This window comes from Cynocephalus volans, chromosome 7 (genome assembly GCF_027409185.1).
Source record: "Cynocephalus volans isolate mCynVol1 chromosome 7, mCynVol1.pri, whole genome shotgun sequence".
Lineage (NCBI taxonomy): Eukaryota > Metazoa > Chordata > Mammalia > Dermoptera > Cynocephalidae > Cynocephalus > Cynocephalus volans.
In genome coordinates, this window is record NC_084466.1 from 113,693,182 (window position 1) to 113,718,756 (window position 25,575).

At 34.8% G+C, this 25,575-nt stretch overlaps 1 protein-coding gene across 10 annotated transcripts in view; it reads left to right on the plus strand.

Moving 5' to 3' along the window:
• PCDH15 (protocadherin related 15) overlaps window positions 1-25,575 on the plus strand; it is an 801,855-nt gene that overhangs the window by 505,784 nt on the left and 270,496 nt on the right. For all 10 annotated transcript variants that reach the window (XM_063103018.1, XM_063103019.1, XM_063103017.1 and 7 more), the window contains one exon: window positions 18,503-18,582. In XM_063103018.1, the coding sequence (XP_062959088.1) occupies window positions 18,503-18,582 (80 nt within the window). The remainder of the gene's footprint in view (window positions 1-18,502; window positions 18,583-25,575) is intronic.

Consider the following 25,575-nt stretch of genomic DNA (forward strand, 5'->3'; position numbering starts at 1 on the left):
TGGTCTCCTGGCACATTAGGTGGCTCCTGCCTCAGGGACCTTTGCCTTGCTATTTCCATTGCTTGAAACACTCCTTTCCCAGACAGTCACATGACTGACTTCTTCCCTTCCTGCAGGTTTATGCTTGCTTTTCTCCTGAGCAAAGTGGTCTTACCTGACCACATTATAAAAAATAGCACTTCAATTTTCTGTGCTTGTTGTACAATTTATTCTGTTTACTTTTACCCTATGTGTACCCTTATTTGTTTATATCACTATGCCAAATATTATATTAGGTCCACAATCACATAGATTTGTTTTATTCACTCTTGTATCTTTAGTAACTAGAACAGTGTCTGGGATATACTTTGTAATAAATAAAGATTTATTGACTGTCATGTGCATCTGATTTTAAGAGAGGTCAGAACTAAGGTTTCGAACAGGGTCAATAGTCTCTGTTCCCCCCACACACTTTCTTTTGCTTAGTTTTGTGTAGACTTTACTGTCAGGCAGCCTCTATAATGAAGAAATAGAGATGCTAACAACTATATTTTTCTTGATTAACTCTGAAATAAAAATGTAGGGTCATGCATCCTCTAGATGAGGTAAAGGGAATGGCAGATAAGATACCCAAGTGATGAAATTTAATAAATATTCCCTGGAAATTAAAAAACAAAACAAAACACAAAACCATAATTAAAAAAACAAAAACAAAAACTGCTTGACTATATCAGGCTACTTCAAAAACTTTGTGGAAAAATAGAATTGAAAAATAATACAATCTTTCCATAAACTTTTGAAGTACTCTTGTACTTGAAAGTGTAAGAACAAATTTTATGAAGATTCATTTTAACATTTTCTTCAGAGATTTTTTGCTGTTCCAATAATTGCATGACTTTGCAAATGATTTATTGGTATTCTTTTCTAAACTAAGGGCTGTGTGTATGTGTGTGCATACGTGTGTGTGTGTGTTTGGAGGTAAGTAGAATAATGCAAAACAAAGTCTGAACAGGGCAAGATTTATGTAGGAGAGTGTTGATGGGAACTCTTGGAGTCTCTCTTTGAGAAATTCTTCATATGCGTGCGCACTTGAACAAATCAACAAACTCTAGCCACCTTTCCCCATGCCACAAAAAGATTCCTCAAAGCATGTTTACACTGTTCTAAGGCACAGAGACTGTCCTAAGGGGGCCAATGGGTATGCATGTTTTACTGCTCCAGAAAGGAATGTGATGTTGAAAAGTGAGGAGAATCAAGATGAATGCTTAGACCTGCTGAATTCATTATTGTTAGATGTGATCTGAAGTATGCAAAACATCCTCAGCAATTGAATTTCTGCTTTTATACAACAAATATAATAAAATGTATCATTTCAACTTTAGTTTGCTTTAAACATACATTCTTATATGAACTCCCATCATTATCGTTATAAATATTTGAATTTGGATTCATTCCAGTGCATGTCCAGTTCCTAGTTATTCCAAGGACCAAACTTTCGTAAATTAAGTTCTCTCCCTGGCATGTAGCAGCCTCTAAAACGGCTTTAAGCAGCCCAACACATACTAAAATCAGAAGCAAAATCTGTGATATCAGGATTTGGAACGTTAGGAAAAGTTTTTAGTTTTGTTTTGTTTGCCCATAAACTCTAAATCACTTTCAAAAAGTGAAACAAAACTTTTCTTAAGGAACTGAAAAAAACTTGAGCCTAAATACTTAATTGGCAACAGTGCACTCCTTCAAGGTTTCAAACTTACATGAAACTTCATGAACTGAAGCTCAGCTGTAACCCTGGGTTTCATAGTACCAAAATTCTCCAGAGATTAGATTAGCTGTAAATATATTCTCCTAATTTAAAATTGTGGGAGGTTTTCTCCTGAAATACGCTGCCATGTAAAATGTGTAGCCTGTAATGAGAACATTTTGAGAGTCATAGGAAATGATACATTAGATAATACATAGAATTTGTGTTTCCATGTACCTAGAAAACGAAATCAGCAGAGCAGGAGAAGACTATAGCAATCAGTGAGTGTGTTCTGAGATGAGTAAGAAACCTCTGGTAACGGTAACTCTGACTGCAGGGAACATATGTCCCAGATTTCATGGGATGGTCTCTATTTTAAGAACTGTGTATATTTAGTTCTTTTCCTAATTGGACTAGGTGCCAATGATGCATTCGGAGATTGATTAAAAGCAGTGGATCTCAGCCAGGTGCAATTTTTGCCCCCCAGGAGACACCTGGAAATATCTGCAGACATTTTTGTTTGTTGCAGCTGGGAAGTAGATCCTAGTGACCGCTAATGGGTAGAGGCCAGGGATGCTGCAAAACATCCAAAATGCACTGGAAAGTCCCCCCACAACAAAGAATTATCCAGGCCAAAATGTCAGTAGTACCAAACGGAAACTCTGGCTTAAAGGAATATGTTCACCAGAGCAGTAAGATGGAATACGATATCTTTATCTTTAATGGAATTTTACGGACAACTACTGGGGGATTGTATATAATAATGAAGTTATATTTTGTAGTTATAGACAAAAACCACTTCAAACAGACCTTTATTGCTTTACTTACTGCTGTGTTTTAAAATTTCTGCCATGTCTCTTGGAAAGCCGTGAAGGATTCTTTCCAGTTTTCTAAATTATAGTTAGCTGATATTTCTTGGTAGCATTTAATCCATCTTTGTGGAAATGATAGAGAACCAATTCTGTTTACTCCTTCTTATAAATGATTTTTGAACAAAATTTATGACTACAGTAGAAAGTGAGAACTTTTATTTGCTCTATTTTAGCAGACCATTTTACAATCTAAAGAAAAGCTTACAATTTCTCAACCTGCTTGACTTTGATTTTTTCCTTTTTAATTAAACATAATTAAACCACACTGCTATTTTGAAGTTAAATGACAAAAGAACTAATTTTAATTCTGGGTTTCAATGTAGAATATTTGCTTGGGCAACTATTTAAAAGCTACTGTTATTTTAATAGCAGCAATCACTATTACCTTTAGTAACTTGGCGATAAATGATTCTCACTGTGTTGTTTTGTAAATAAACCTCAGTTTATTGCATGTCCTGAAGCTGTCTATTGCTTCACATACTGCCAGCTATTTTTGATTAAAGTTTAAGTATGCAAATGTTATTATTTACCTGAGATTTTGATAAATAGAAAGGAACAAAAACCCTGTTACTGAGGTGTACTCAACAGTTAATAGGTCTTAGCTGTTTAGGGAAAACAACGGGAGACCTAACTGATCTTGAGAAGAGCCTACAGTGTTTCTCCACTTAACTACCAGGATTTAGTTGATTTGAAGCTAAGAAAACAAGTTATTTTAGATAAAAAATAAACCAAGAATAAATGCATTGGTAGTTACTTAAGAAAACTGTAGAATTAAATTATGTCTCTGAGTTTGAATACATTTTTTCAAGCATAGATTCACAAAATTTAATAACAGCTTTAATATATATATATTGAAAAAAGTCTTCATCTCTGTGATATTTTCCCACTTACACACATGCTTTTCTCAGACACTCACACACACACACACACACACACACACACACACTATATATATATAAATATATAAATAAATAAATATATATATATATATATACACACACACACATACATATATATTTCTTTTTTTTTTTTTTCTTAAAGAAGCTCCAGATTAAGAAAACACAGATTTCAGAGACCGAGGCAGAATTATCTAGCAATAAAAATTGGCTCAGCTCTTCAACAGAGTTATTTCTTATTGCTTCTTCCAGAAAAATAATAGTTCATTTTGATTTTGATAAACAAATGGCTAAAAAGAACAGCAAAATTTCATTGTCACTACAATTATCCTACTTTAACCACTGTGTGCTGAGTGATTTAGAATCAGAAGCTGTCATTGTGAGTCAAGATTGAAAATTCAAAGATGAATGCCAAAAATAGTAGGCCAAAAAGACACAGATGTTTACATTATTTCCCCCTTTTTAGTTTTATTTTTACAACTAATATGTATATATTCATAAATGTGATCATATCATACACATTATATTACTTTTTTATGCAGCTTTAACTTTTACTTTTCATTTTTGTTTTGCTCATTGGTTCTCTTTCCTCCTTTTCTTCACTTAAATCTCCAGCCCTTCCTTTCCAGATGACCATGTTTACCAGCTGGTATATGTCTTTTCATATTTTCTCCATCATGGCCATATATAATTATGTAAGGCATGTATATGTGTATGTACTCATATATGTTTACATATTCACACATGACTACACACACACACAATACACATATAGGTAGTGTTGCCATTATCATAAATATGCAGATTTATTGCATGTTAATTTTTCTTTTGAAACAATATAAAACTTACAGAAAAGATGAAAGAATTGTACAAAATCCTTTGAGAATAAGTTACCAGCCTGATGTTCCATCACCACCAAATACTTCAATTTATAATACTTATAAAAAGCCTTGTCTCCTATATAACCACAACACAACCATTAAAATCAGGAAATATTAAAGTACTTCAAAACATTCATGGAAAAAAATAGAATAGAAAGATGATATTTCCATGAACTGTTTGAAGTACCCTCGTAACATTAATACATTACTACAGTCTAACCATTTGACTATATCCAGCTTTCACCAAATCTCCAAATAACAGCCTTGTTAGCAAGGTGATCCAATCCAGGCCAGGCTTGCATATTACCTTTAGTTGCTATGGAAATTAAATCTAGACTCCTTAATCTGCAACAATCCTTCCTGGACTTTCATGACTTTGACCCTTTTGAAGATTACAGGCCAGGTACTTTGTATAATTTCCCTCCACTTGCTCTGTTTGATATTTCTCCGTAATTACGTTTAAGTTATTAATTTTTTTGAATAATACTGAAGTGATTTTCATATATCTTACGGCATCCTATTGATGTACCTAGTTTTAATTTGTCCCATTACAGGAAACGTTTCTGTCAATAGCTTGATCAAAGTTTGGTATTTTTGTTTGTTTGTTTGTTTGTTTGTGCCTTAAAGTACCTACTGCTATAAGTTAAGACTATGTAAATATTCTCATCTCATTTGTTTCACCTATGATTTTTAACATGTTAACATTTCTCAGCTGAATTAATTATTGTGATGATAAAAAAAACGTTTCTTTTCTCTCTCATGTATGTATTCACTAATCTATTGATATCAGTATGAACTCCTAAAAAATATGAACTCATGGATTTTAATTTAATTCAAAGGATAGTAATCCATTTGTCTCAGTCAACTTGGGCTGCTATGACAGAATACTATAACATATAACAAAATAATAAAACAAAATGCCACATCGAAACATAGACTGGGTGGCTTAAACAACAAGTATTTATTTCTCATATTTCTGGAGGCCGGGAAGTCTGAGATCAGGGTGCCAGCATGGTTGGGTTCTAGTGAGGGAACTCCTTCTTGAAGTGTCTTCACAGGGGGGAGAGAGGAAGCTCTGGTGCCTCGTCCACTTCCTATAAGGACACTAATCCATCATGAGACTCTACTCTTATGACCTCATCTAAACCTAATTACCTCCCAAAGGCCCCGTTTCCTAAAACTATCATATTGGGGGTTAGGGCTTCACCATGTGAATTTTGGAGAAACACAAACATTCAGTACATAATACCATTATCATCATTATTTATTTTGATGCCCAAATTATCCCAGAATTGATTTTGATGAGGACATTTGGTAAATCCTCTGTGTCATTTTACCCTATCCCATCATCAGCTATTTTCTGGTTCAACAAGATGTTAAAGACTCATTTTATATTTTTTCAATTTAGTCATTTATTTAAGAAGCTTTTTTTTTTTTTGATTGTAGAATGGAATTTAAACGATAGAATATAACAATGAGGTCACACTAATAACTCCAATTCCTATCTGACACCACAAGTTTACTCTAGTTTTCTTCCTTTTTTATATTTTTAACTCTTCTCTCTGCTGATGAGAAACCTGCTTCTTATATTCAATATATTTACTTGTAAATAAATGTTCTTGTGTACAACTAATCTCCCATGACCCCTGTACCAATGCTGCCTTCACTCCACGCATGTTCTGACACCACATGCCTGGCTGCTGCATGCCAACCTAAGTGTACTCTTCATACTTCATCCTGCCCAGGATCATGCAGACACCCTCCTTACCAAGTTCAAGGACCAACACATCACACTATGTCCTGCTAAAACCATAGCCCAAACCATTACCTTCTTCATTGCACTGGTGCTCTGGCATCTCACTAAGGACTGCTGTCCCACACACTCTTCCTATGCAACCATCATGATTACCCCATTATGCAACACTGCACAACAGATTATGCGAATGCCCTTATAACCATCTTTAGGCTTTGGAACTACACCAGACCATCATTCCCATCCTGTTCCTCTCGCAAAACCTCTGCTTACCCCCTACGAGTTCTAACATTACATTCCAGCCATCTTCAAGCTCTCTTTTGCCCCTCTTGGGATTGGATTCCCCAGGCTTCTGTGGCAAGCCCTTTCCAAGAAAGGGTCCCTTGACTCCATTTAGCTTTCAACACCCCACCCTGGCTTTGGCTGTCTACACTGGTCACTGCCATGTATGACTACCCCACCCTGCCCAGATATTCTCCTCATGCTGCTCCATCTAGGACATCCGAAATTGTACTGTTGTTGCCACCTGACCCACAGGCAGGCCCTTCTCATCCTAATCAGAGTCATTACTACCACGTATGGCTTCCCAAAACACTTCCTCATCTTGTTCCAGACATGACCACACTTTTCTCTCTTCTACAGGCAGCTCTGAGCTTCTGTACCAGACCACAGCTCACACCTGCAATAGGTGCAGAGAGCTATCTTGCTAGGCCACATACAATGGCTTTTGAAATTAAATATTTAAAAATAATTTCAGAAATCAAAGAGTCAGGAAGTATACATATATTTAACATGCTAATGAAATGGAAAAGTTTAAAGTCTCTATAGCAGACAGTCAGCCAGTAGTTTGGATCACAAAGTCAATTAGGTGTATCAAGAATGATCTTTTGTTAATGAAATAGAGTAGAATAAAAGAGAATAGAAAATATCAAAATAGAAAATATCAGAATTCATTGCCTGTAATAAGGAAATGAAAATTAATTCTATATATGAACATTTTGTTGCTAGCTTTGGGGATAGGTAGATGATAGATCGATGAGAGAGAGAGAGGAGAAAAGGAGCAAAGAAAAAACAATGAAAGAAAGAACAAAAGAGTGAAAGAAAGTCTTCAGGTTTATAGTCAAATATATCTTTATATTAATAGTTAAGAATTTCTTGTCTTGAATAAAAAGATCTCCTGACTCTGGATTATACATGTACCTTTTTACACCATCTAACATTTGTTTTTCTGTGTAATGAAATTTCAGATCCATTTCAATTTCTTATGGATGGATAAACTCTAGCAGCAGCACCACATATGAAAGATTTTACTTTTTCCCAACTAGTCATACAAACTATGTCATTAAAAAAAAATTCTTTTGTATAATGGATCTACTCCTGGCTTTGCTATTCTATGAGTATTTTATGGACCTGCTCTAATCCTAAACCACTTGAAGCAAGTCTGTGTTTTTAACGAAAGCTTCTTGTACTTTCTCAGCTTCAAAAGCAGAAATAACTCTTCCCATTCTATTTAGCTATTTCTTGACTTCTTCAGATCCATGAAGACCAGACTCACTCCTGTAGGACTTACGTATGTTAACATTTCCCCTAGGAATACATCTATACCTGTGTGCTAAGCTATTCCTTGAACTGACACTTTCTATGTTTCTCTCTGGTTTTTCTGACTGCAAGCCACAGAAGCTCATTAGCTCAAGAAAACAAGCAGATTGGAACTGAATATGGAGAGCATGGGAGCTGCATTAAGGACATCATGTCTATGGAATAATTCTTGCTTATTGTTAATAGTTTTATTAAGATATTTAGGAGTGCCATGTTTAACTTCCTTGTATTGTGATTTCACCAATTTCTTTATGCTATTGATTTCTAATTTTATTCCATTGCGGACATAGAAAGGGAGCCTCAGACTTTTCAGCCACTGCGACATGGAGTTGATGTGATAAGAATTGCTGTTGGCCTGCTCCTACCTGGGCAGATATGCTAGTCTTACACTGGAGCTGTGGAGTGGGGAGAGGTCCTGTGTTCCTGATTGTACTTACATTATTCTGTGCTGAATGGGATTTTTGGAGGGGGATGGAGTGGTTGTTGCCCAAATGCCACAGACCCTCACTCTTCTTACTGAGATTTAGTAAAATTTTTTGAGTAAATAAATCTCCAGTTATTGCATGCCGTTAGAACAATTTCCAGGGACTTTTATTTTGAAAAAATTTTTTAGCACTTGTGGTTGTTTTGCTGGAAATTGATCACAGAACTCCTCACTTTGCCATTGCAGAAGTGTCTCCATCATGTGCTTCATTCCTGCTTAGTTTTGAAATGAAAATATCAACTCCAAAAAATATATTAAGAGAATAATCTATATTTGTTTACTGACTTAAAATAATACATATTATATATTTGTCCTGAATTGTGTATTTCACTGTTCAAGGGTACTTCAAAATGTTCATGGAAATATTTCTACTATCTTTTAATTTTACTTTTTGAAGTACCCTTGTATTTGTCATTTTTAGCTCCAAGTGTTTATAGCTGTTGTTATGGTCTCACCCCCCAACCCATCCCCATGCCCCTACCCCATCCCCAGCCCTTCCCTGCCTTTTCAATGTATCACTTGACAAAAGGTCTAGCTATCTTTCACACATTTCTCTGTTCTTGGCTGGACATCTGTCTCCACATTTATCAAGAACTAAAACGCAGATAGAGAGCAAGCAGTGCTAAAGTATCCAGACAACCTTGTCAATGAAAAGTTTTGCATCTAAGAATAGGAAAAACAATGAATCCTTAAGTGGATAGGAGAAACTTTGATGAATTACCTCGTGCTGATATGAAATTATCTGACTCACCATACATTGCCTGGTCTTCCATAATAGTGAGGTCTATGGATAACAGAAACACCCTCTTTAAGAAACACTGCTTTACAAATAGGTTTGGTTCTTAAATCTGCTGTGCATTTTCTTCTTTCTAAATATTAACACCAATAGTAAGTGTTTATTAAGTGCATACTATGCACTAAGCTGCATCTTAAACATGCACTATTTTATTTAATTACCATGACATCCTTGAGTTGAATACCATTTTATTTCAACATCACAGGTGGAGTCACTGAAACTTAAATATGTTAAGTTACTTGCCCAAAACGACATAGCTACTAAGTAACAGAGCCCGGTTGTATTCCTTTTTTTCTTTGTTCCAAAGCCCAAGATCTTTTTTTTTTGTTGTTGTTGTTGTTGTTGTGATTGTTGTGTCTGCAGAAGATATTTTTATTGGTATCTATGGTTATAAATATAAATATAGCATATTCTTTAGCATTATTCTAAAATTTTGCTCAAATTTCGTGTTACTTAAACCTTATACCTACTTTTACACTATTTTTTAACTGAAGAATTATAATTTAAATTGAGCAATCTCAGTCAAATAAGAAATAGCTTTACTTCTAAGATCTTAACTATCAACTTAAATTAATTCCTTGAATAGAATTCTAGAGTTTCCTAAACATCTATTATCTGATTCTACATCAATTACATAAAGTATATGCCCCATTATATGACTGAGAAAATAGATATAATGACATATCCTCGTTCAGGTGGCTAAAAGTAAGAGAATAAGGATTAGGCCCTGAATCTTATGGTTACTAGCCCTGGGTTATTTTTACAAGTGCTAGTTAACCAGAGTACACTGAACCCTGTCTAACTCTTCCTCACTTTTAATTTCACAAATGGCTCAATTTTCTCAAAGGTAGGGACTGTCTTGCATACCTTTATATGCAGGTGCTTTAAAAAATTCATGGGAAGATAGAATTGAAATATAATATGAATCTTTCCATGAACTTTTTGAAGAACTCTCTTATCATCCCTGATTCCTAGAAGTAAATATTTTGTCTAAGATGGGTGCTCAATAAATGTTTTCTTTTGTTTCATTTTGGTTTTGTCTGTTGAATTCGATATACTGTGTAACTGGTAGTTCCTAATTTGGATTCAATATTTATATCCACAGACAGTGCTGTGATGTGGGAAAGTTTAATAGACCATTAACCTCTAATAACTATGCTTATCTTGTCTATCTTTTTTAAGGTACGTTGTCTGTCTACTTCACTCAATGCTGTCAAACCATTGGCTATATACTTATTTCATTCTGTTTGCTTGACTGTAGTTAACTCAACTTCTTTTGAAAACTGGTTTTCATGTGCTGAAGACTGGGAAGCCTAACTAGTTAGAAGAGTGAGTAGGATTTGAGGAAGGGCTTGAGAGACCTTTGAACTAAAGTCCATGAATTTAAATATATGCCCTTGTAAGTCTCTGATTTCCACAGGTCTAATAAAAAAGATTTATATAATCTTGAAGAAGAACCATCTCATAGAAAGCTATAATGTAACTTTAAAAATGTTGCTCTGAATTCCACCTACTTGGTTTACTATCAAATGTTGAGCATTATAAACTGACTAAAGCCAAATTTCTTTCCATAATAATTAGATTCTCTCTACAATTATTGGTAGCCAAAGACATGTAGAGTGAGCAGAGGCCTAACATTCTCTGCCACAACCTTGGTAGGGGCTTAGAAAAGTATGTCTCTGGCCAAATTATACTACATACACATCTATTTAGTAGCAAGGAAGCTTTGTCCTTTTATGTACCTTCCAACACTTTACATTTAAGTTCACTTTAAATAAACTAAATAGTATTCTAGAGACAGGACTCAGAGTAATGTTATAGTTTGAATTGGACAATACAAGACTCTGAATCACTGGGTTGAACCCCCACTTATGGAACCAATTTGTGGTCACCATTTCAAATGAATAAGTGGTCCCTGTTTTTATACACTCTGTTCATATAATCCATTTTATTTTGAGCCATTCATTTTAGCAATGAATACTCATATCTGATAATAATTAGAGTAATAAGGAAATCTTTGGGTAGTTGTAGATAAAGATAACTGAGGTATTTATATCAGTGTGCCCTGAATGAAATGTTCTCTACTACCCTCTTTGGAATGTGTTTTGAAATAGGACATGTATTCTTCATGTAAAATAAGACACACACATTCACACACACACACACACACACACACACACACATTCACACACACACACACACACCTCCTTTTCTATTTCAAGTTTGGAAGCAATTAAGAGAGAGATATGAAGTATGTACAATGAAGAACAAAGCATAATTTTTGTTTACTATAAATACAGTTGACTGAATTACAAGAGACAACTGGGATGCTATTCTTCCCTCAGTGCCTTAAATTTGCTCTCTCAGTCCTAGGAAGTGCTAAGGCATGTCTTTCAACACCCTGGGGAAAAGAACGTGTGTATACAGAACAGAGTTAGGACTGAGTCTCTTAGGCTCAGTTTATTCTCTCAATCTCATGAATCAGGAAGAAGCCAGAGTTTATTATACCTTCCCCTTCTGGGATGTGAAGATTCATGCTTCTCAATGAACACGTGAAAAGTGAGAGACCTGTATCTTCTCTCTACGTTCCTTTTTTACTTTTCTAGCATTTCCTTGTCCATTTCCCGCATTATAACTTGATTTTTAAGATTAATGACTTTGCAGGGACTGCATTACGAATACACATTATGTTCCTACTGTGACAACTCTAAATGCTAGGATATATTAGTAAACAAAATAGACAAAAATTCTCTGCTTTCGTGGAACCTCCATTCTAGTAGGGAAAGAAGAAAATTAACAAAATATATAAATAAGTTATATGGAATTGTATAAGATGTTAAGAGCACTGGAAAATAATACAGGAGGAAAAGTGGAGAGGTAGTGCATGAGGAATTATAATTTAATCAGTGATAGTTTCACAGAGAACGTGACATTAGAGCAAAGAGTTGAAGAAGGTGAGAAGAGGGCAAGTCCCTGAAGTTCAGACTTGCTAGGTTGTTTGAGGAAAAGCAAAGATACTAGTTGGACTGGAGTAAAGTAATAGAGGGGAAGAGTAGTAGGAATGAAGTCATCCATCAATGGGGGAGGAGTGGATATAATTATTCTAATTGGTATTAGGTATCACTGGAAAAATTTGAGTATAGCAGTGACATATACAAACTTAAAATTTAAAATTTAAGTTTAAAATTTTCTGTGTGCCACATTGAGAATAGTTTATGGCGGAAGCATGTGAGAAATTACGGAGATTAAATGATTTGCTATGTCATGGTATTTGCTATATCATGATATTTCTAGAAATGACGAGAAGTGATTTCAATATGGCTTTATTTTGGAGGTAGAAACTACATGATTTGTTTATTAATGGGATATGGGACAGGAGGTAGAAGTTAAGAATGTCTATTAAGATATAATCTGAGCAACTGGAAAGATTGAATTACCATTAACCAGAATAAAAAGTCTGCCAGAGGAAGAGTAATTCAATTTCGGTCCTATTAAATTTGAAATGTCTTCTTGACATCAGCTATGGACTAAATGCTTGTGCCCTTCCAAAATTCTTATGTTGAAATCCACATTGTCAATGTGATAGTATTTGTAGATAGGTCCTCTGCATGATAATTAGGTCATGAGGGTGGTAATTGGTATTAATGGTATTAGTACCATGACAGGGGATGAAGAAAACAGAGCTCTCTGCTATCCAAAATGTGAATGAATACTGAGAAGACAACCATCTGCAAGGCTGGAAGGGCACCCTCACCAGACCCCGGGATCTGAAAGTGCCTTGTTCTTGGACTTAGCCTCCAGAGTGTGAGAAAATGGTATTCCATTATTTAGCATCTTGTAGCAAAATGCAATAGAAGCTATTGATTAAGCAGTTGAATGTAAGTTTGGGGAAGAGGTATGGGCTAGAAATGCACAACCGAAGTCTTGAACATTTAAGTACTATTTAAAACATTGACATTGGAAAGAGATTGACAATGAGAAAACACGAGAGGGATAATAAACAGTGTAGAATACAACTTTAACAGGAAAGTATAGCAATTAATATAGCCTAATCCTTACGGTATGAGAGTCAAAGCTGGGAAGTTTTCAGAAGAATGATCTGGAAGTGGCAATGAAGAACAAGAAAGCTATTGTGAGGCTCACCACTTAGAAATGATGTAGGGGAATTAGGCTTTTCATGGAGAGCTTGGTTTTGGTTCAAGCAAGAAAGTGAAGGGAACGTTGAGAGAAGTTTAGGATATAGAGGGTTTTTCTCATGATAGAAATTGATTTCCAGAGGGCAGAGTGTTTGAATTATGCTTCTATAGTTAATAGTGTGTAGACTTTGACAAATTCTTTAACTTTTTAAGCTTAGATTTTATCATCTGTAAAAAAGGGATCATGGTGCTCACCAGATAAGATTGTTTTGAGGATTAAATGAGATTTGGTACAGTGCCTAATACATAATAGGGATAAAAGTGGTAACTGTCATTATTTGAATGGGTTACTCTGAATATGTGCATTAGTTCTAAGTTTATTTTGTTGATTGTTTCTTGGGTCCTGGATGAAATTAGAGCTGCAGGCCCATTTTAGAATGGATTAAATCCCTTTGTGTCTCAAGGTTACCCACTTTTGCAACAAAAGTTTTTGAGACTGGACTTTCCATAGATTCTCCCTAAATCTAGCCAAAGTCCAGGTACGTTTGCTTATAAAGTTTTCTTAATTTACACAAATTTCTCTGGATGTAAAGTCGTTTCTGACACAGCCAGCAGAGATTCTGCTATGCACTCCTAACATAAAGCATTTTATTTGGCCTCTTGAGCAAAAGATGATTAATCAATACCAACATTGAAAAGGAGGTGTTTGGAGACCTACGACCTTCTCATATGTCATTTCCCAACATCCTTGCATTTTGAATCATTTGTATATTTTTGTCATTGTATATTTAGCTAAATTTACATGTTTAGATATGTTATATTTGCATATTATGTATTATATTATTTACTTTTTTTGAATATTGATTAAACTGACTTTTTTTTAAATGAACTTATTTCAAAAATGAAATGTCATATCCAAATTATGAATGACAAAATGGCGTAGTTGACATAAATAGAATTATGCATTAATTAACATTTAATTATATTCATAAATATTAACATTTTGTTTAGGGCTAACCCCGTGGCTCACTCGGGAGAGTGCGGCACTGGGAGTGCAGCGGCACTCCTGCCGCGGGTTCAGATCCTATATAGAGATGGCCGGTGCGCTCACTGGCTCAGCACGGTGCGGACGACACCAAGCCAAGGGTTGCGATCCCCTTACTGGTCACAAAAAAAGACAAAAAAAAACAAACAAAAAAACATTTTGTTTAAAGGGCCAACAATTTAACACCAGTAGTGCACACACACATATTTTTGGAAACACTGTTGTACCAAATTGAAAGCTTCAGTTCTTGCTCTCAAGTAGTTTAATAACATAAATCAGAACTTGTTTGCCTAAGTGAGAAAAGAAAAGATCATCTAAATCCATTGACTTTTACCTATTTTAGAATCCCTAAGGTTAGGTGCTTTGTCTTGATGTCCTGTGAAATGTATAGAATCATTCTGTGAGCATAAAGTGTGCTCTACCAGATGGCATTTGATGGCTGTGGTCATCTTTAACATGAACAGAATATTAGTTTAGAGAAAATTTGTTTTTGTTTTCAAAATTTCCATTTTCCATTGTCTAAGAACATTGCATCCTTGTATAAATACTTTTGTGCTCCTATTGGTGCTTTTGAAAAATCACTGACTCAAATTCAAATGCAGTAAATAATCTGATTAGACTAGAAAAAGTAGTTGCTTTGACTTTTAAAGGTATTACTTGTCCTTCAAGCAAAAATTAAAGGAAAGACTAACTTTAACCTCAATCATGTTGTTACACATTTATCAGCAAACCAATGGCTAAATTCCATTACTTGCCAGCTATCCAAAGTAAGCATAATTCAGTTATTTAATCTGCGGTTTTTAAATGGCCAAACAAAGTTAAGGAGTGGGGCTGGCTGGTTAGCTCTGTTGGCTAGAACACAGCCTTATAACACCATGTCACAGGTTCTGATCCCCATACCGGCCAGGTTCCAAAAAAAAAAAAAATCTTAAAAAAAACTGAATAGCTAGTCTTCCACTTGCTAAACTTCCTCCTGTTCCTCATACTCATTAGGCAAGTTTCCACCTCATGGCCTTTTCACTTGCTGTGCTCTCCACCTGGAATGTTCTTCCCCATGTGACTTGCTCTCTCACCTTTTGCAAAGGTTTGCCAAAATTTCACATTTTCAGTACAGTTGTCCTGATCACTTCTATAAAAGCGCACATCTTCACCCTGCCCTCCCTATATGTTCATTGTGAGTTATTTTATATTTTAGCAACACTTATAAGGATCTGATAAAAATATATGTGAATTAATTATTTCATTTATTTCTTTTTTTCCCCCATGGCAATGTAAGCCTTATAAGGGCAGGATTTTTGTCTGTGTTGTTCACTGCTGAAGGTCCAGTAGTTAATATAGTGTAGATGTTCAATAAATATTTGTTGAATTAATGAGTGAATACAGTAAGTGTTATTATTATTATTATCTTCATTTTGTAATAAGGTACCTTGCCTGATAGGAAATGGTACATCTGGGTCTGGAACTTAAGTAGCTGGTTCCAGACACTGCCTGGTAAACTCCATGATAAGCCCAAAGAAGATAACTGCTATCCTGCTATCGTACTTCTCTAAGACCTTGAAGAAGGGGCTTGGATTTGACTCAATTTATCAAAAATGAAGATATAAGAAATGTTTTTGCACCAAGGAAGAGTAGTTCCTGTCTGTTATATTATTGAAAACATTAAATCACACTATAATCTCTTTTTTCAAGATGAAACAGTGATTATTATCTCTAGATAACAATTAAGTTTATTTAATAATTAATAATTCATTTAATTGAGTAAACAGTAGAGAACTCTAATAGGAATGGTGGTGGAAATAGAAATATAATTTCAATCTTTCACATTTTCTGTTTACCAATAATGCTACTGTAAGGCTTAAACGAGGCAAGGCATGCACAATTTTAATGTAGTTTCTGACACATAGTAAGCAGTTATTTTGAGATGTTTGGTTAAATTCATATGTAGAAAACTATTTTAAAATTTATGCATGTGGAAATATATTTAGGGCACATATACCCACATAATCAAATCTTAATTATGGTAAGCATTTTAGTGATAAAATATAGTCTCTAGATATAGTGTAATCCTGTTTCTTCAAAAAGTTCGCTATCAGAATTTGTAGTTCCATTATATCTAGCAAAGAACAGAAAACAAGAGGGAATTAACAAGAATCAACTATCAATCTTATTGTGTGCATTTTTTAAATTGTGTGTAGGTAAATGAAATAGGTTTTACCCAAAAGAAATAAAATCCCTGACTGGTTAAAATGGTCATTTTGTCTGTTTTGTTAAAATTTGACTGTAGTGAGGACACAAGGAACAAAACAGGGCTGCTAGTAAAATGGCTATTACTGTAATCCAAGAGGAAGATGGTAGGAAGGAATTCAGATGCAGCCAGTTACAGCAACTATTCTAGGTTGATCCAGTGAGATTTGCTGATGGGTTACATTGGATAGTAAGAGTAAGCAGCGGGAGTCAAGATACAAGGTCTGAGAAAGTAGGACGATGGAGTTGATATTTGTGGAGTTCGTGAAGCTTGTGAAAGCAACACGTTGTTTTGTCTTTTTCATGGTGGATTGGGGTTGGGAGGAGATCAGGACTTGGGGTTTTAACATTTTAAATGGGAAGGCTTATTATTTATCTAACTGGGGATTCAAGTAGGCAATTGGGTATAAGTCTGAAACTCAGGGGAAAGGGTTGGCCTGTAGATATGAGAATGTGATTCTTCAGCAGGCAGATAGTATTTAATGCTGAACTATTGGATGAAGTGATAAAATATAGGAAGTTCAAGGAGCAACCTTTGGAGCAATCCAATGTACAAAAGCCTTATAAATGAGGAGAAATCAGCAAAGGAAAATGAGAAGATTTTCCAATAATGTGAGATTAAAAGCAGGGGAATATAATGTCAAGGGAGCCACGTGAAGAAAGTATTTCATGCATGGGGCACTTTTGTGAGGCACAGATTAAATAAATAATCCTGCAACACTTTTCTCACAGAGCCTGGCATGTAGTAAATATTCAGTAGTTTATTACTAACTGAATTGTTACTTTCAGTTGTCCATGGACTCTGGGTTTATGTGGTCCAAGAGAGGCTTCTGGCCACCAATCCATTGTGGTAGCTAATAAGGACGTTCAATGACCAGGGCTATGTAATCTATGTCAAAGCCATCTGATCTACCAGTAGAAACAGTGCCTTCCTGCCCATCTGGATATGAGATTTCACACTTAGGTTCTTATGGCTGGGACAGTTACTGTCCAGTTACCTAAAGGAACACTCACAACTACCCTTTTCTTAGGTCCTGCCATCTCCAGGGCTTTGCCTGTCAATGCAGAGACTGTTGTTTCTGGCAGGCCAGTAACCTATAAGTAAAATTAATCTAGCCCTTTATCAGATATTTCCTCTACTCCTAGGGTCATCCTTAGGGAGATCCCTCTGACATCATATCCCTCACACAGCATTCAGATTTTTTTTTTTTTCATCTGTGTCTTCCATAAGTGGATTCAATGACTCATTGGAAAAGGAAATTATTGGATGTTTTTGGAGGTCAAACCCCAGACTCCAGTGCCACAAAGTAGGATGTATGTCTTTATTTTGGGCAAGAAAAACCCAGAACTCAATGTCAGAAGCTGTAGGTTTTGTTTTCTCTGGCTTTAGCAAGAGAGAGAAGAAAACACCAACAAAAAAGGTTAATATTTATATAAAGCTTGCAACGTACCAGATGTTATTCTATATGTCTTGACATAAATTATTTCAACTAAACCACTCAACATCTATTAACATTTGTAATTTTATATTCCTTACTTTATAAATGAAGGAATTGAGAAATAATCACAATTGGTAAATGGAGCCCAATTTTGAATTCAGTCATTCTGGCTCCAGATTCAGGATTCTTAACCAGAAAGTTTTGCTGATTTGAATTATTATCTTGATATATTCTAAACAGAAAACAAAACAATATGCTTCAAACCTTTTGCTACTGTAAACATTTATGTAGAGTAGAGTTTAACACATTTGTTTAAATTATCAAGATAGACTCATATAAAATTAAATAAAATGTAAAATAAAATTAATTAATTACATTACATTACATTTAAGAAGTAGACCTTGGGAAAACCATTACTGTATTTCTCCACCAGCTAATATTATGTGTATATTCAAAATGCCAGAATCAAATATGAGATTCTTTATTTTTTATCTTGCCATTAGGCCATGTTTTGGTCTTTATTTTTTAAAAGTATCATGGATATTCTGTGCTGTTAGTTTCAGGTTTCTGTATTACTCTGTACTGAATAGAAACCACATCAATTACTTGACAACTGAATTATATTTTATCTCTGAAGGCAACTGATCGAGAGGGAGATCCAATAACATATGCCATTGAGAATGGAGATCCTCAGCGAGTTTTTAATCTTTCAGAAACGTAAGTTAAAAATGATTTCTAATTTGATTTTTTTTCTCTTTTTAAATGTTAAACAATGTATTATTAGCAAAAGAACAGACTTCTAATCAGAGGCTTTCAGCTGTTTGTAGTTTTATTTTACCTTTTTTTTTTTTTTTTTCTATGAATGTTAATGAGAGCTGGGAGATAATTCTGAACCTGGAAATCTTACCCGGGAGACTATTTATTTATTTTAAACATTTGTACTTGGTAAAATCCACTGAGGTGGAAACATTTTATTTGCAGGCATAACCTGGGATTAATTAGATCCCTTTAAAGTTGTCTGCTACTCATAATGACAAGGGCATTTCTGCAAAGAGTAACTTAGCACTAAACTGTTCATTCAAAGGGAATCTTGTAAGGCAAGATGTGTTACAAACACATTTAAGATGCATAAAGTCCACCCTTCAATTTCTGATTAATGTAGGTATATTCTAAAAAAGGTAAAAGCATTTTCTTTTTTAAATGCATGTCCATGCTAAACCTATTTGGGGTATAGATCAACATCATTCTACTTATATCTCTGAACATATCAGAAATAATGTGAAATATAAATATATATCAGAAATAATGGGAGCAGGCATTAAAAGAAGATATTTGTGTTTCTAAAGAGATCATTTGCTTCCCCTCTGCAATAGCAAGGCAGCTGTTCTGCTGTTACAGGTGGCTGGTTGCTAAAGAGCTGTGCTTCCTACCGCTTTGCTGTTTTCTGTGTAATCATGGGAGATTTTACTTCCAGAAAGAATGGAAATATAAACCTGGCCCATGATTATTGCAAAGTAAAAGCTTTGACAAGTAAGTTATTCTTCAGTCTAAGGAACACATGGTACATAATGTCAGATCAAGAGAACCATGCGTGGGTCATTTGGTCTTCTGAGGAACACCTGCAATTTTACACTGAATAAGATTTCACAACCATGAGTTAGTACTACCTGGGAAACCTAGACAAAAACAGTATTTCCCAGACATTTAGATTTTAAAGATAAACACAGTGATATTTTAAAAGGGAAAAGCTTAACTATTTAAAATTTTCCCCAATGGGGATATCAGAATCATGAATTTCCTACAATTTATAATCACCATTAAAGAAAGAAAATTTTTTAAAGGGACGCTTTAATGGAGACTGTGTCATATTGACATTAGAATACACATATAGATGACTGGGATAGGTTTAAGAATCCAGAAATAACTCCTAACATTTATGATCAACTGATTTCCAAATAAGGAGCCAAGATGATCCAATCTGGAAAGAATTGTCTTTTCAACAAATGAAGTTGGGAAAACATACAAAAGAATGATGTTGGATCTCTATCTCACACCAAATGCACAAGTGACTGAGAAGATTGATAAATTGGACTTCATCAATTTAAAAAAAAATGTTTTTCAAGGGACACCATCATTAAAGTCAAAGACAACCCACACATTGAGAAAAAGTATCTTAAAATAACATTATAAATAACATGTATCAAGAATCTGTAAAGAACTATTATAACTCAAAAATAATAAAAAAAGAAATAACCCAATAAAAATGAGTACAAAATGAGCAAAAGATTTGAGTAGACATTTCTCTAAAAAGATATATGAATGGCCAATAAACACATGGAAGTATTCTCATAGTCATTAGTCATCAGGAAAACGCAAATTAAAGCTATGAAGAGATACTGCTTCTCACTCACTTAGAATAACTATAATAAAAAAGAAAGGCAATAACAGGTATAGGTGATGATGTGGAGATATTGGAATCCTCAGATATTTCCAGTGAGAATATAAAACATGCACTTTGGAAAATAGTTTAGCATTTCCTCTAAATGTTAAAAATAGAGTTACCATATAACCCAGCAATTCTACTCATATCTACGCAAGAGAAATGTAAACATACGTCTACATAAAAACTTGCACAGACGTGTTTATAACAGAATTCTTTATAATAGTATAGTGTTGGGTCCGCTGCCGGCCTACCCGAACAGCCCTAGCCTCGTTCCTTTTGATGGGCGAGCGAATGGCCGGGATTCCTCTTTCCCTCTGGTCCCCATTGGGAGGAGACTGGGGAAGAGAGCCGTGAAGACAGGTGAGCACAGCCGCCGGCCCCAAACAGCCCATTAAAGGACACTCAGACGCGGGGGGTGGGGGGGTGTTCTGTCGAGCTGTTCGGTTTATTATCGCACAAGCACTTGCTTTTATAGGCAGATGGGGAGGGGAGGTTTTAACATAATCCTATCAGCTTAACGGTCAAGAGTATGCATCCTGTCTCAATGCCTAGCTATTGCAACCACACAGTGTTCACGAGTGCGGAAGCACGTATTTGGCCAATAAGGGCTAAGGCAAGGTTCCTGCACACATTCCCACCCTAATTCCTCCCGGCGCCGTCTTAGGCTGCCATGTTAATTCGCCCTTGTGGGCCCATAATGGCGCCGCTTGTAATGTCACTTAAGATGGCTGTTAGTTTTTAAGGCCTGACAGCATAGAAAATGGAAACAACTGAAATGTCCAATTACAGATGAATGGATAAACAAAATATTGTGTACTCATACAATAAATTATTAATTAGCAATCAAAGGGAATGAAATACTGAATCATGCTACAACATGGGTGAACCCTGAAAACATTATGCTAAGTGAAATGTCCCTCACAAGAGAACATATATTGTAGGATTCCATTTGTATGAAATATTCAGAACAGACAAATCTATAAAGACAGAAAGTAGGCTAGTGTTTGAGAATGAGGGGTGGGAGAGAATGGGGATTGACTGCGAAAAGAAACAACATTGAAAATATTCTAAAATTAATTGTGGTGATGGTTGAACAACTCTGTGAATACAGTAAAAATCATTGAACTGTACACTTCAAATGGGTGAATTTTATGGTATGCAAAGTATATGTTAATAAAGCTGTTTAAAAAAAGAGAAAAAGACAACAATGAAGCTTTCACCTGCCCTGGTAAGCAGGAAGCCAGGTTTCTCTCTTTTAAGGATTCCCCTTCCTGTTCTTATATAGTTTTCCCTCAATGCCGAAGAATTTTCCAATTGCTGGTTGTAAAATCTAATGAGACATCAGTTTACCAAAGAAATTCTCTATTTGTGCTTCTTCCCTGGCAAGTGTTTTTCTAGTGTTTCTTTCATCTCTGTTTTTGAAATGAAAAAGATACTGGCTGGGTCACAGAAGTTCTCCAAGGTGTACAAGATGTCAGTGCAGTATCTTCTTTGTCTAAATTGACCACAGTACTTAACATTACAGCCCTTAGGTCACCTCAGAAAGCCATCTCTTTAAGATGCAAACTGCTTCCAGGAAAGCTAAAGCAGGGCAGGTTTCTGCTATGGTTGCATGATCCCATGATGATTATCCTTGATTCAGGGTTCAATACACTGAGCCCATTGCTTCTATTTTATGGTCATTTTATTTCGGCCATCTCATTTCCGTTACTCCCAGTGACATTAATAGGCTAGCCTAGATCATTAGCAATACATTTCAGTGACTTGAAATTGGCAAAAATCACTGACATTTCAACAGCCACCCTCTTTGAAACTTCCGGGATTCTCATGCAAATTTGCACCACTATTCTGTAACTTTCGAGGATTTAAATAATTATGTATTCTCTCAGAAAACAACAGAAAATACACAATATTCTACTTTATCAGATATTTCAATACATACAGATAGTGTTTCGTTTACATTTTCCATCTTAAAACAAACCAAAAAAGTTGCATATTTATTATTTACTTTACTATATTATTTATGCCATACTGCAAATGCTAGTAATAAGCATCATTATACCACTATTTTATTTTCTTTCATTGAAATAAAACCATGCCAAAATGTTTCCTGTAACTCTTTAAAAAAAATATTAGTAGTGATGAATAATCATGTCAATATTAGTGTGGTTTCACAAAATACTGGATTGTTATACATTTTAATAAACTGGGTTATTCACATAGCCAAGAAAAGAACTCACTCTGAAAAAAAGGCCTTGGTTCTTTAAAAAACATAAACATTGGTTATAAAATCATTTAGTACTACTACATATTAAAAGTCCAAATCTGTATCATAATCTGTATGATTCTGTGGTAAAACACATTATTTTAATAACTTTTCATAGTATCTGGGTTAATAGTTGCATATGATTCAGCAAATGTTTATTTAGCTAACATCCATAAATAAGTAAACATCTAAATAAAATGTAAAGTAAATTCCCCTATAAATATGGTGGCAAAATATGTAAGTTATTTATCACAGGAGGCTGAGAAATTGCCATCTCTCAGATTATTCTGGATTTTCATTATTGTAGCATAGGGTATGTGATGTAGCACTTGAAAGCCAAATGCTAAAAAAGAGAATTTCCAAAAATTATTTTTGTCTCTTATTCAAATTTTACTTGAGGAATTTTTTTCTTCACTGACATTTTAATTGTTTTCTACTGTTAACTAACTCATTTTTGACATTAAATTTAAAGCTTGATTATGTTTTTCAAATCAGTTTGAATTTTATGATCCTGTTGAAGTTTAAATAATGTATAAGAAAGATAATATGCATTTTCCTTCCTAGTAGCTCACTTCCACTTTAAAAATATATCTTTGAATCAAACTACTTCTCACACTTTTTACTCTGCCATTTTAGTTCATGCAACCATCATCTTTTCCCTAAATTGCTATCAATACTTAGCTCTATTGGTCTGCATTTATTAATCATCAATCACTATTTAACATGGAATTCCATGCCAAACTTGAAGCACCTCATATTCTGAAGTACACTCTAACACCTCTAAATATCATTACAAGGCCCGAAACATGGTGTCCAAAGCAACGTGATAAATATGTGAAGTCTCAGACTCTTGCAAGTGTAAACAATGTTAAGACACAACTTGTAGAACTTACTGACAAAGTTTAAAGGAAGCATAGCCTACATACCATAAAATATGAGGTGATCTCTCTCAGTCTGTAATAATGCTGCTGTAATTTTTCCTAGTAATCAATGCAATTTAGGAAAATGGTTACATATAGAAGCAGACTTTAAATTCTGGCAGTTTGGATGGTTTGGAATTAGATATCCTCTACTACTTTCTATTTACATTTTTTAAATAATTTTTAAAACAAATTTTGAGCACTATTTTTATGCTTATGCAAATCTTATTGTCTAAAAGAGCTTGATTTTGTCAAGCACAATACATTTCAGGAATGTAGCCCTCAAGTTTAGTGCAATATAATTATATATATTCTGTGCAATATAATTAATGTAATTGAGATGAAATTCACAAGGCATGAAATTAACTATTTTAAAGTGAACAATTCAGTAGCATTTAGTAGATTCACAATGTCATACAACTACCAATTCTATCTAGTTCCAGAATATCTTCATCACTCCAAAAAACAAACAAACAAACCTGAATCCATTAAGAAAGTGTTCTCTACTCCCTCGTACCTTCAGCTTCCGGCAACTACCAATCTGTGTTCTCTCTCTATGGATTTACCTACTCTTGATATTTTTTTTATAAATTAAATCATATAATGTATGACTATTTGTGTCTGGCTTCTTTCACTTAGCCTAATTTTACAGAATTCATCCACGTTGCAGCATGTATCAGCACTTCATTCTTTCTCATGGCTGCATAGTATGCCATTGTATGAATAGACAACAAGTTGTTTACCCTTTCATAAATTGATGGGAATTTGGACTGTTTTTCTACTGCCGCTATGAACATATATATGTATATGTATTTAAGTGCCCGTTTTTAGATTTGTTTTGTTTTCATTTTCATTTTTGTTTTTTGAGTATATACTCGGGAGTAGAATTGCTGGAGCATATTGTAATTCTGTGTTTTAACTTTTTGAGGAACTGACACATGTTTGCAATTTCTTTGCATCTTTACCAATATTTTTCTTTTCTTTTCTTTTCTTTTCTTTTTTTTTTTTTTTTTTAGCAGATGGCTGATAAAGGGATCTGAACCCTTGACCCTAGTGTTATTGGCACCATGTTCTCCCAAGTGAGCTAACTGGCCAGCCCCTTTTTTTTTTTTTTTCTATTTTTTGTTTGTTTGTTTGTTTCTTTGTTTTTTTTTAATTATAAATTTCATAGTGGGTATGAAGTGGTACTTCACTGTGGTTTTAATTTTCATTTCCCTGATGACTAATAATGTTGAACATCTTTTCATGTGCTTGTTGGCCATTTGTATATCTTCTTTGGAAAAATGTCTATTCAAATTCTTTGCCTACTTTTTTTAACCGATTTGTCTTTTTGTTCTTGAGTTGTAAGAGTCCCTTATATATTCTGGAAACCAAACCCTTATCAGATGATTCAAAAATATTTTCTCCCATTGTGTAGGTTGTGTTTTTACTTTCATGGTAATATCTTTTGATACACAAAAGATTTAAAAATGTTGATAAAGTCCGATATACCTATTTTTCTTTTTGTACCCTGTGCATTTGATGTCATATCTAAGAATTTATTGCCAAATACAAGATCATGAAGATTTATCCCTATGTTTTTATCTACGAGATTTTTGGTTTCAGTTCTTATAATTAGATTGTTGATTCATTCTGAGTTAATTTTTTTATATGGTGAAAGGTAGTCTAATTTAATTATTTTGCATGCAGATTTCCAATTGCCCCAGCACTATTTGGGTTTTTTTGTCTTTTTGTGACCGATAAGGGGATCGCAACCCTTGGCTTGGTGTCGCCCACACCGCACTCAACCAGTGAGCTCACTGGCCACTCCTGTAAAGGATCCGAACCCGTGGCGGGAGCGCCGCTGAGCTACCAAGCGCTGCACTCTCCCGATTGCGCCATGGGGCCAGCCCCCCAGCACTATTTGTTGAAGAGACGATTTTTTTTTTCCCCTATTGAATGATCTTGGCATCCTTGTTGAAAATCAATTGGCCATAGATATACGGGTTTATTTGTGGACTCTCAATTCTGTGGCCTATATATTCCCCAGTACACTTTCAGATGCTCTAATTTCCAAGAAACTCTCTACCCAGGCTTTCCTA